The sequence below is a fragment of the Schistocerca piceifrons genome, chromosome 1 (assembly GCF_021461385.2).
Source record: "Schistocerca piceifrons isolate TAMUIC-IGC-003096 chromosome 1, iqSchPice1.1, whole genome shotgun sequence".
Lineage (NCBI taxonomy): Eukaryota > Metazoa > Arthropoda > Insecta > Orthoptera > Acrididae > Schistocerca > Schistocerca piceifrons.
In genome coordinates, this window is record NC_060138.1 from 608,041,838 (window position 1) to 608,055,179 (window position 13,342).

Sequence of the window (13,342 nt, forward strand, 5' to 3'; positions counted from 1 at the left end):
ATGAAATTTAGGTATCTTGTCCACATTTCATTCTCAACATTGTGGCATCTAAAATCAACCATACGGAAAGTATACGCTATGGACTTCTACCTCTGCAAACTCTTCAAAATTTCGTGCAATGGTTTACTACATTTAATGCTGCATAATAACTGTGTTGAACATCGAAACAAAATTAAGTCATTTATGGGGGGAAGGTATCAGTCAAGAAGACGTGTAAAAATCAAATTTTTGGGCCAAATAGTTTTTGTGAAATTGAATGATAAGTGTGTCAAAGCAGTGGGAACACCATGTGTCTGCACAGGCGAGCAGTGCAGTGATGACAAAATCGCGCACAGCGCGGAATGCGGGGAGCACGTGTCTGCAGCAGCGAAAGGGTTAATGAAGAGAGAAAGCACTAGAAATATCAAAAAATTGCATTCAAACTAATATAATTCATGAAGTAAGGCACTTCGATATTGTTTTTAAATAATTAAAATATTAAGCACCGCACGAGGTTTGAACTCATAACCTTTCGCGTAGAAGCCCAACACCTTAACCATTACGCTAACACAGATCGTCTGCCAAAAGAATGCAGTGAGGGCTCTAACATGTCACACAAAATACTGACAAACACTTTCGGTATGACTATGAATTACTCGCTCTTCGTCGAAGTACAATAGGAAATAAACAATTACCGCTCTTCTTTAGTGCGAAAAAGCGGTTCGTGAGATTGATACAAACACCTTTCCTTGCTATCGCCTGAATTAGGAGTCTTACTGCTTGTTTGGTTTAATTAATTAATAGAATATGAAGCAATTGGTATAAAGAACACTTTTTCCAAAATTTCTATAAAAGAAAGTCTGCTATCAAGACTTTACTTTTGTTCTATTACTTTATTTATGACTGAACGTTTCTAAAACTGAAGACACTCGTCCATGCTATGCACTGCAGTCGAGATCTGGCAACGTCGTTCTCTGTTCATTGGCTGACTGTGTTTTGTGACGTCAGATGCGCAGAACGAACCTAAACTCGGCCGCCAACATAAATGACACGCACTTTAGTACCAGTATTTGTGTGGATCAGGCATGGTCCTAAAATTTGATTTGAGATGCAGTTTACATAATCACTATCCTGTAAGCTTTCATTGAGATATAAATTCTGAAGCTAAGTATTTCATCAAATTAGATATGGATTCACATTCCTTAGGACTTTGGTTGACTTTTTTGGTTTTTTACTCACAATGTGGTCATTGTCAGAGTAGATCAGGTATTAGCCAAACCGAACTCTCCTCAATATATTTTCTTTAGAAGTTTAGGTGCTCGCAATCATGGTTTCAATTACTAAATCTCAGAAACCTTTCTTACTTTTGTGACAATGCAAGAATATAAGGAGAACATTATAAAATTCCATGAACATAAATATCAAGGCTAGTAATCTGATATGGATTTTTTCATCTGCAGATTTTATTTGCTGGCATTTGAGCATGCAAAACAGTATTGTAGAATCCAATACACAGCCTATTTCATCACACCCGGTACTTGGCAGTAGGGCATCTCATAAACAATGAAGCTGGTCAGTTGTTCATGTACTGTTGTGAACATCTGTGGAAAGTGGTTGAAGAATGGTGGCACTACGAGTAGGCAACAAGGTAAGGGACATCCCTACCCCATTAGAGGACATAGTGGTCAGAGGCTTATCTGCACTGTAAAGTGGGATAGGTGGTAATCTGTGGCAGATCTGATGACAGAATACAATGCTGGAGCAGATACAACTATTTTAGAGCACACCTTTCAGCACACGGTCTTGAACTTGGGGCTCCCCAGCAGATAACCCCTGTTTGTTGCCATGTTAACCGAATAACATAGTTGTGGTTGCATTGGGCTCAGGGCCATTGAGAGTGGGCCATAGATCAGTAGAAGAGTGTAGCCTAGTCAGGTGAATCATGTTCTTCATTACAGCAGGTTGACAGTTATGTCTGGATATGCTGCCATCCGAGTGAATGATTGCTTGAAATGTGCAGCACCCCACAGATGCAGGCTAGTTCAAGTGGTTCAAATGGCTCTGAGCACTATGCGACTTAACTTCTGAGGTCATCAGTCGCCTAGAACTTAGAACTAATTAAACCTAACTAACCTAAGGACACCACATACATCCATGCCCGAGGCAGGATTCGAACCTGCGACCGTAGCGGTCATGCGGTTCCAGACTGAAACGCCTAGAACCACACGGCCACACCGGCCGGCATGCAGGCTAATCAAGACAATAGTGTGCTGTAGGTGACATTCATTGAGTTTCTATGGGACTGTAATAGTAGTCAAGACACCATGACAGCTGTGAACTATGTCAACATAATTGAAGACAACCTGCATCCCTTCATGCTTAGTATCTCAGACAGTGATGGTGTATTTCAGCAGAATAATAGCCCATCTCACAAAGACGGAATTGTGCTGTGATGGTTCAAAGGGCATGATTTTTTTATTTAAACATGTAGAAATAAATAACAGTGGTTTCAGCCCCCTGTTGCCTGCACCAAACCTAATTTGATTGTGTATATCTATTCCAGTCATTCAAGTAGGCCAAATGCCAGTTAGTATCCTTAAAGAGTCCCTTTGCTAGTTCACTGTTGGCCACAGTTTATTTAGAAATTACTGACCCAGATGTTTTGTGTCTTTCGACCTACACTGCTTCCCATTGGAAGCTTAAATGCGGTGTGATTTCATCCTCCATATCACATAGTCAGCACTTGGCAGCTTCTTTCTACAGACTCATTGTGTGCAGGTGTTTCCTGAAGTTCGCATGACCAGTCATCAGACCTGCCATGACGTTAATCTGCCTCTTGTTCAAGTCTAGGATTGCAGAACTTTCTTAAAACATGGTTTTGTCATCATTAACTTGTCATAGTTTTGTTTTTCGCCCCCTGACACATTTATCCTTTTTATTAGTGATACGACAAGTTCCATTCCAACAAATGGTTATTGCCTATGCCGTGACTAGCCTTTCAGCTTGTTTGTTACTATTAATACTTGAATGATTAAGGGTGCAAAGCAGGTTTATCCTGTTATTTTTCCAAAGCTTCACAAGAGTTTCATGGCATTCTGGAACAATCTTTGATCTCATTTCAGGAGCTGATAGAGATTTCAGAGTTACTTGGCTGTCTGAATACTTGCAGACAGTATGACTTAAATTCTCCTCCGTGCATACTCTGATAGCAAATATCAATACCTGGAATATCTTAGCTAACTTCCCTAGAGAAATTGCACTCCCTAGTCTAGGCTGTACCTGTATACCCCTGCCCCATCTCCATCATCTTTCAACCCGTCAGTAAACCAGACTATGTCATCTGAATGATAGTGCGGTTCTTTCTTCCACTGCTCTCTACTTCCTGTTGTGCACTGAAAGATTTATTGAAGCTGCTGTACGTTGTCATGTAGTCAGCCACCATTTCCCCAACCATTCCTATATTTACCACATTCATTATGTTTGTGTGGTATTCTTGATATCCTACAGATTTCCAGTTTTTTCCAGTTTTCAACCTTTATTTCTATGCTGGTTCCTCCATTGTAAGCCAAAGAAGTAATGATAGAATGTCCAGCATTATCTTCATCCAAGCATTAATTTTGCCTCTTGTGGCTAGCCAGGCCAATCTCTGCACCTTTTCGGGCTCCATAGTAGCCGTCTTCTTTTCTACTGTATTCTACCATACTATAGCCCCATAAATTATCATTGGTCAAAGCACTCCGTCTTCAGGCCACAAGTGGCCCATCGGGACCATCCGACTGCAGTGTCATTCTCAGTTGAGGATGCAGATAGGAGGGGTGTGTGGTCAGCACACCACTCTCCCAGTCGTAATGATGGTTTTCTTTGACCGGAGCCGCTACTATTCGGTCGAGTAGCTTCTCAATTGGCATCACGAGGCTGAGTGCACCCCGAAAAACGGCAACGGTGCATGACGGCTGGATGGTCACCCATCCAAGTGCCGGCCACGCCCGACAGCGCTTAACTTCGGTGATCTCACGGGAACCGGTGTATCCACTGCGGCAAGGCCATTGCCATCATTGGTCAAAGATGCCAGTTTTTTCCACAGGTACTCATAGTGCACATACGAGCACATTCTTTGTGTAATCAATGTAAACTCAATATAGGAATATCAACAACGTAAGAAAAGACGGATCCCTACTTACCCTAAAGATGACACATCAAGTTGCAGTCAGGCTCCATTAAAACACCCTTACATAAAGCCACAGAATTCATCAGCAAAAGAGAGACCCACACCTTTCACACATACAAGCCAGCACACTTCACATACACACGGTCGCCAACTTCAGCATTTCAGGCTTGAATGCAACTATAATGTGGGATGCAAGCAGCAATCTGGAGGGAGCGAGGAAGGGGAAGGCATGGTAGTGTATGGGTGGGGAAAGAGACGAATGCTGTCTAGTGGGGTGTGCAGGGACTAGACTGCCTACAGACGCAGCATCAGGAGGTTGTTGGGCAGGGAGGTGGAGAAAAAAGGAGTAAAAAAGGAGAGGAGAGGGGAAAGGTGGCAGATGCAATGGCAGAGGGGTGGAAGATGAGAATGGGGAGGAGATGATAGGACAGAGAGGGTGGAAACTGTTGTGTGGAGGATGTGTATGTTACCATAGGTTGAGGCTGGGATAATTACAGGAGCGGAGAATGTGTTGTAAGGATAACTCCCATCTGCACAATTCAGAAAATCTGGTGGTGGAGGGAAGGATCAACATGGTGGTGGCCACTCATACTGGTGGACTGGTGGACAAGTGGTTAGTAGTCATACCAATATAAAAAGCTTTACTGTGATTGCAACAGAGCTGGTAAATAACGTAGCTGCTTTCACGGGTGGCCCAGCCCTTGATGGAGCGGGATAAACCTGTGACAGGACTGGAATAGGAAGTGTTTGGTAGGTGGATTGGGCAGATTTTGCACCTGGGTCTTCGACAGGGATGTGATTCTAGGGGCAAGGGGTTGGGATTAGGAGTGGCATGGGTATGGACTAGATTGTTGTGGAGGTTGGGTGGGCGACAGAACACCACTTTAGGAGGGGTAGGAAGTATCTCAGGTAGGATATCACTTCTTTTTGTGTGTGATGGTAGGTAATCAAAACCCAGGCAAAGCATGCAGTTCAGTTGTTCCAGTCCGGGATGGTACTGGGTGATAGAGGGACACCCCTTTGTGGCTGGTTCTTCAGATTCAGATTCTTTATTCACCATTGACCACCTGAGGTGGAACAGGCAATTTACATGGATATCATATAACATTTTCTTTGAATAGTACCTTAAAGCTAAATGAGCATTGCAAATAATGCCCATAAATGATAACATACACCATAACATAAGATAAATACATTCAGCGACATCACATAATGAAATCCTTAAAAATTAATATCAATTGATTTTATATTCATAAATTCTGTTATATTGTAAAAAGGACTGATTAGTAACCAATTAAGTAGCTTGCTCCTGAAGCTACTTATGTGAGCCGACTGAGAAGAAAATTTATTAAATATTTTTAGACTATTGATTAGATGGGAATTTCCTGTTCTTATCAGCCTGTGCGTAGGTATGTCTAATTTTGTTTTGCCTCTGGTATTATGGTGGTGTATGTTTTCCCTCGTTTGAAAATCTGCTACATTGTTTTTTTGCCTACAGTGCTGAGGCATATATATAAAGATTAATAACTGTTAATATTTTCAGCTGAATGAACAGTGGCCATCAGTGCTCTGATCTACCAGAATTGCTCATTGCCCGTATCACTTTCTTCTGAATTTTTAGAACTTCAGTGATGTGAAGAGAGTGTCCCCATATCAGGCAGTCCATACTCTATATGTGACTGAAAGAGTCCAAAATAAATAACTCTTAAATATTCTTTTGTCACCAGGCTTCTCAGCTTCCACATTAAATTCGTAACTCGAGACAATTTCGTGCAGGTATGGTTGATGTGTGTCTCCCACGTTAACTTAGAGTCTACATGAATTTCTAGAATTTTAACTGCTTTCACCTCTACTTCTTTTGACAATCCTAGTATAATCTGTTGGTTTTTATCAGGATTGCAAAGCAATGTATTTGATGAGAACCAATTTAGTGCTGCTTCCAGGCCATCTTGCATTATATCTTGCAGAACTGATATGTTCTCATGCTGAGCAAGCAAAGTTGTGTCATCAGCATAACAAATAACAGTATTGGGGATACAATGGGGTAAATCATTGACTGCAATTATAAAAAAGAAGGGCCCAAGGACAGAACCTTGTGGTACTCCTGTCTTAACTTCTAGCAATTGTGAGTCTTTGTTTCTGACAAAGGCAAACTGCTTCCTATTGTTTAAGTATGATTCAATTACTGCCAAAGCACAGTCTTGTACACCATAGAATTTGAGTTTAGCAAGTTAGATATAATGAGAAATGCAGTCAAATGCCTTACTTAAATCACACAAAAGAAGTGAGGCTTTATTTTTATTCTCGAAGGCTGTTATTACTTCATTCACAATTGAAAGAACAGCAGTGGTGATATTTCTTCCCTTGCGGAAGCTAAATTGGGGATGGTGGGAGGATTGAGGTTGTGAGGGGAAGTGACACGGGAAATCTGTTTGTGGACTAGGTCTAAGGGATAGTGCCTGCCTGCTAAGGCCTTGGTGAGACCCTCAGCATACTGAGCAAGGGGGTTTTTGTCACTGCAGATACACCATCCCTGGGTATCCAAGCTGTATGGAAGGGATTTATTGATGTGAAAGAGATGATAACTGTCAAAATGCAGGTACTGTCGATGGTTGATGGGATTAATGTGGGCAGAGGTGGTGTTGGAGCCATCACAGGCGAGGTGGTCAGCATCTAAGAAGGTGGCATTCTGGGTTGAGCAGGACCATATGAAACAGAGGGAAAAGAAGGTGTTGATCTTGTTCCTGAGCCCAGATTATGAAGATATCGTTAATGAACCTGAATCAGACTAGGGATTTGGTGTTTGGGGAGTCTAGGGAGGGCTAGGAAGGTTTCCTCTATGTGGCCCATAAAAAGGTTGGCATAGAAGGGTGCCACATGCGTGAGCAAGGGTGTGCTGCATATTAGTTTATATACCTTCCCTTCAAATGAGATGATTTTGTGGGTTAGGAAATGGCTCTGAGCACTATGGGACTCAACTGCTGTGGTCATTAGTCCCCTAGAACTTAGAACTACTTAAACCTAACTAACCTAACGACATCACACACATCCATGCCCGAGGCAGGATTCGAACCTGCGACCGTAGCAGTCGCACGGTTCCGGACTGCGCGCCTAGAACCGCGAGACCACCGCGGCCAGCGTGGGTTAGGATAAAGTTAGTAAGGTGTATGAGAAATGAAGTATTGGGTTTGGAGTCTGAAGAACATTGAGAAAGGTAGTGTTCAATACCGGTAAGACCCTGGGCATGAGGGATGTTGATGTACAGGGAGGTGGTGATAACCATGATGAGTAGGGATCCAGTCGGTAAAGGGTTGGGGTGGTGGAGTGTTGGCATAGGAATTGGTTGGTGTCTTTGACATGGGAGGCTGGATCAGGGGCAATTGGTTGGAGGTGTTGGTCAATGAGGGCTGAAATGCTGAAATTCTTTCAGTGGGAGCACAATAACCAGGTACAATGGGCATCCAGGATTGTTAGATTTATGGATTTTTGGTAGCATTTAGAAGGTATCATAGGGGTGAGGAGGGAAATGGATTCAGGAGAGATGTTCTGGAAGCGCCTTTGGCTCTAACAGGGACTGGAGTTTGTGTTGGACTTATGGGATGGGATCACTCTAGCAGAGTTTATAAGTGGAGGAATCAGATAATTGGCAGAGGCCTTCTGCCAGGTAGTCACTGTGCTTCATAACAACAGTGGTGGAATCTTTGCCTGCAGGTTGGATGATTAGGTCAGGGTTTGTTTTGAGGTTGTGTATGACTGTTCTTTCTTCTACTGAAAAGATGTTCTGAGGAAGGGACTTAGGAAAGGGCGCTGAAGCTATGTTGGAGGTAAGGACTTCCTGGGAGGTGACCAACGGGTGGTTAAGTGGCAGGGGATGAGGATCATGGTTGGATGATGGTATAAACTGGAAGAGGAAGGGTTCAATGTTGGAATTAGGGTGGTTTTGGTAGGAGGGATTTGCGGGGCAAAGAAGTGCTTCCATTGAAGGGATTGGGAGAAGGAGAGTAGGTCTTTGGCAAGTCCACTGTGGTTAAATTTTGGTGTAGGGCTAAAGCTGAGGCCTTTGGATAGGACTGAAACTTCTGTGGAGCTGAGAGTTTTGGTGTAAAGGTTAACAACAGTGTTACAGGTTACAGGATTGTTTTGGCTCTCAATTTAGTGGAGAGTTGGTAGGGAGTTTTGGGGGATGTGGCAAGCTGAATAGGTCAGCTAGGCAGGGTTTAGCTGCTGTGAGGAGTGGACAAGGAGGAGCATTGTGGATAAAGTAGGGGTTGGATAGTGGTGCCCAAGGTGGCAGTAGGGTGTTAGTAGGTTGGATAACTTGTGGAGGTGGTGTCTGGAATGCTCCTCCAGGTGCTGGAAAGCAAGAGATTCAGTTTCAGAGATGTGATATATGGAGTAGGGATTGCAGAGTAGTAATATCTTGCTGAGGGAGCAAAGGTGGTTCTGGGATGCCTGTGCGATGGAGATGTGTTTTTGTGGTACCAGTTTTGTGAGGGCCAGGGACTAGTGAAATCTGAAAGTATGGATGGGATTCAGAGAAATGAATCTTTACAGTTAGGTGGTTTGGAAGGATTCCATGGTTGAGGCAGCATTTGAACCACAGGATGTGGGACCGTGTTTTAGCTGGGGAAAGAGAGACTTTTCTGGACTGGTACAGAAAGATGGAGCAAGGATCCATTGTGGCAGGAATGGTGTAAATAAAGCTGGAATGATGCAGAAGTGGGCGAAATAGGTGTTGATGGTTGTGAGAATAGCTGGATAAGCGAAAAGAGGCATAAAGATGCGTAAAAAATTGGTAACCCAAACACATGTAGAAACATGCACAGATATATAAAAATACGCATAAAAATTTGTAAAAACACGTGAAACCATGTAAAAGTATCCACAAATATGTTTGAAACATACATAAACATGGGTGAAAAGGAACAATGAGGTATGGAAGAGGGGGAGAGAGAGAGAGAGAGAGAGAGAGAGAGAGAGAGAGAGAGAGAGAGAATGAGTGAGTGAGTGTGTGTGTGTGTGTGTGTGTGTGTGTGTGTGTGTGTGTGTGTGTGTGTGTTTTGTCATAAGTGAAGATAGAGGAAGGGGGTTGGGTTAGGTCAAGGATCAAAAGTTCATATGGCATGGGCCAATGCATCCACCCACCTTTCCCTGCTCCTCTCCTTTTTTGTTCCTTTTTTCCCCCACCTCCCTGCCCCACAACCTCCTAACACTGTGCATATTGGCAGTCTAGTCTCTGCATATTCCACCAGACAGCATTGGTCTCCCTCACCGGCTGTACATATTTGTGCATATTTTTATGTGATTTCACATGGTTTCATGTGTTTTTGCATATTTTTATGTATTTGTGTGTGTGCTTCTCAGGCAAACTCTGTTGTCATAAACATGTATTCAACAGCAGGCCATTGCACATAAATGTGTTGTAGATACTGTGGTAGAGAATTAAAGAATTTTCTGTTGGGCAACTCCTTCCACCTCGAAGAAGAGGATTTTAATAGAAACTCTTAAAAGTAATGTTTAATATTATTTTGCATCAGTATTAGCACTGTAATACCATAATGTTAAGTCATTCTGTTACATTGTACTTAAATGTATGGCTTTGACTTCTTTTCACAACCCTAAGCCCTCTCTTTGCATGACATGTAACTAATATAGTGTAATCTAATTTACATCCAACTACACCTGGGGCTTTTATAACATTATTCCACAGCAGGACCGTCACCTATAAATACAGTATTCACGTTATGGATCAAAATCGTGCTAAGTTCAAGCTAAATTGTTCCACAAATTTCAGGCTGTATATATAAAAAATTATGAAACATATTTTGCTTATAATAGTGATGGTCATTTCTACATTCTTTGAAAACATAGTACTGGATGTTACTTTTTATTTAAATTTAACTAACCTATACAGAATTAAAAGACAAATAAGTCCATAAAAATGGACCAATCTCACCCCGTATTTATCTTGGTTTCATCACATGATTTATATATAACCAGAACAAGAGCTGGCAAAATATAGATCTTGTGGTACATCTGTAGTGATTATCCTCTATTCTGAACGTGCACAGTTCAGTGATGTGAAGCGTCAGATTCTTAATAGTTATGTAAATGAAACCCAATTACCTGCCATATCTCATGCGCTATACTATCTAATGCATTTGACAAGTTGCACAAAATACTAATTGGCAATATTTTGTCATTTATATTTTGTACACTGCTGGCCATTAAGTTACAACATGGCTTTCAACAAATCTTGTATTGTCACAAAATGCCATATTGAATTTGTCATCATCATAACAGGCCCGGCACATGGCACGATTGTGTAGTGTTTCACTGTGTGTATAAAACAATCATCTCTCATTCACATAATCAGTAATTTGGGCAGTAGGTATTACATACTAAAGCCACATCTCTCAGCACGTCAGTGTTTGACAAGACAGAGGTGTTCTGTTTCTGACATATTAAGGTGAGTGGTTGTGCCCTACCCATGAGGTCGCCACGATTGTATCTTTCAACTAAATACCACGGGATGGCATGTTGCCCATGCTGTCCTGACCTTCATCAATACAGAGGGCTTTCAGTTGTTGCCCTGATCAGAAAATTCTCCAGATCTCTCTTTTTATGGGATCCTTGGAATACAGTCAGTGTAATGCAGTGTATTGATTATGTGTAAATCATTTAACTCTAGTTAGTTTTGCAATTAAATCTGTCTTGTAATATTTGTAATAATGTCTAATGCATTTCACTTTGTCACAATCTTTGTTCCAGGCTGCAAAAGCTACTACACATGAACTACAGAAGCTGTCATTCTGCACTTCCTGAGATGGTATATGAGAGTACATTTTTACCTGCCTGTAATCTAGTCCTGTTAAATCAGCTATCTACTCCAATGATTACATTAAGGGTACCTATATTGCACTGTCCTTTGAAAATAAACTGAGTGAGGTGATGTAGCCATTAACACCCTGGATGTCAATTCAAGATGATGGCACTTCAAATCCTCAACTGACTGTCCAGATTGTGGTTTTCTGTTGTTTCTCTAAATTACTTAAATGCCATGAGGGATCCTTTGAAACAGACACAGCCATTTTCCTTCCCTATATTATCATAATCTGAATTTGTGCCCTGATTCTGATGACCTCATCACCTAATCTTTCATTTTTTCCTTTCAAACAACTGTGGTCATTTCAAAGAAATGACTCGTGTATTTCAGAAAATGCACCACGAATCTAATGCCAGACTTTCAGTCCAGTTGAAATACTGTAACAAAAAAAGAACAATCAACCCAACAATGAGAATGAGTATTAAAGAAAATGTGAAAAGAATGTGCAGTGTAATGAAGTCACTTGAGTGATTAATTTCAAGGTCTGAATTTCCCATCACACACAACCTTTATCTTCGGGGAAAAAAATATAAAAAAGAGATGACATTATTAAGAGAGCATTAAATTATGTCTTAATTGTAAATAAATAGAATACTGAAATGGTTAATTTTTTTATAACTGTCTGTTGAGTTCCCATTATTGAGCCACTTCTACAGCCTAAGTATTTTTAAATCTTCCTAGAGACAGAAGAGCTACTGTCGACAAGTCAGCACATATTTAGAAAGCATTGCTAGTTTGAAACTCAGTTTGCTCTTTTTGCACATGACAGCCTGTGAACCATGGTTGTAGGATGGAACATAACTCACCTATCATTGTTCAGGCATCATGTGAGGTGAACTACGTGAAAGTTTTTTGTGAATGCCTTTATTTATCTGTGTTAACTGTTTGACTTGACTCATGTTGCTCTATCCTGAGACAGCAGACTCCTTTCTCAATGATGCCAAGTCCGTACCAGCCCGAATCTCAAACACTAGTTACTACTAAATAAATTCATTTGCTGATTCTTTATCTTGCATGTATTTCACCTCCATAACATACAGGTACATTCCATGATTTTACTACAGCATACAACTTTAACATAGTTCACGATACATATTACCCTTTGTCATTAGTGCACAGTACTGCTTCTGCCTGCAGTGAATCTATGAGGTGGGGTGACGTTTCCATGGAATAACTGCCACAGCCCGAAGGCATCTCCATGCACAGGAATCCAGGAGCCCATCACCCTTCCCTTGCAGATATGCTGCATTGACTTTTGCTCTCATGACATGACCAAAAGAAACAGAAAATTTCCCAAACAATATGCAGTCCAAAAACAAACACTTGCTTACTAAATGCCATTATGACATGTTCAAAAGAAACAGAAAATTTCCCATACAATCACATCTGCATGATTACTCTGTAATTCACATTTAAGTGCTTGGCAGAGGATTCTTCGAACCACAGTCATACTATCTCTCTACCATTCCACTCCCGAACAGCGTGCGGGAAAAACAAACACCTAAACCTTTCTGATCGAGCTCTGATTTCTCTTATTTTATTTTGATGATCATTCCTACCTATGTAGGTTGGGCTCAACAAAATATTTTCGCATTCGGAAGAGAAAGTTGGTGACTGAAATTTCGTAAATAGATCTCGCCGCGACGAAAAACGTCTTTGCTTTAATGACTTCCATCCCAACTCGCGTATCATATCTGCCACACTCTGTCCCCTATTACGTGATAATACAAAACGAGCTGCCCTTTTTTGCACCCTTTCGATGTCCTCCGTTAATCCCACCTGGTAAGGATCCCACACCGCGCAGCAATATTCTAACAGAGGACGAACGAGTGTAGTGTAAGCTGTCTCTTTAGTGGACTTGTTGCATCTTCTAAGTGTCCTACCAATGAAACGTAACCTTTGGCTCGCCTTCCCCACAATATTATCTATGTGGTCTTTCCAACTGAAGTTGTTCATAATTTTAACACCCAGATACTTAGTTGAATTGACAGCCTTGAGAATTGTACTATTTATCGAGTAATCGAATTCCAACGGATTTCTTTTGGAACTCATGTGGATCACCTCACACTTTTCGTTATTTAGCATCAACTGCCACCTGCCACACCATACAGCAATCTTTTCTAAATCGCTTTGCAACTGATACTGGTCTTCGGATGACCTTACTAGACGGTAAATTACAGCATCATCTGCGAACAACCTAAGAGAACTGCTCAGATTGTCACCCAAGTCATTTATATAGATCAGGAACAGCAGAGGTCCCAGGACACTTCCCCGGGGAACACCTGATATCATTTCAGTTTTACTCGATG

General features: G+C 41.4%; 1 protein-coding gene across 1 annotated transcript in view; it reads left to right on the plus strand.

Moving 5' to 3' along the window:
• Positions 1 to 11,166, plus strand: part of LOC124803881 (serine/threonine-protein kinase fused) — a 211,018-nt gene extending 199,852 nt beyond the window's left edge. The window contains exon 12 of the mRNA XM_047264708.1: positions 10,919 to 11,166. Coding sequence (XP_047120664.1) covers positions 10,919 to 10,972 — 54 coding nt within the window. The 3' untranslated portion in view covers positions 10,973 to 11,166. The remainder of the gene's footprint in view (positions 1 to 10,918) is intronic.
• The last annotated feature ends 2,176 nt before the right edge of the window (positions 11,167 to 13,342 follow it).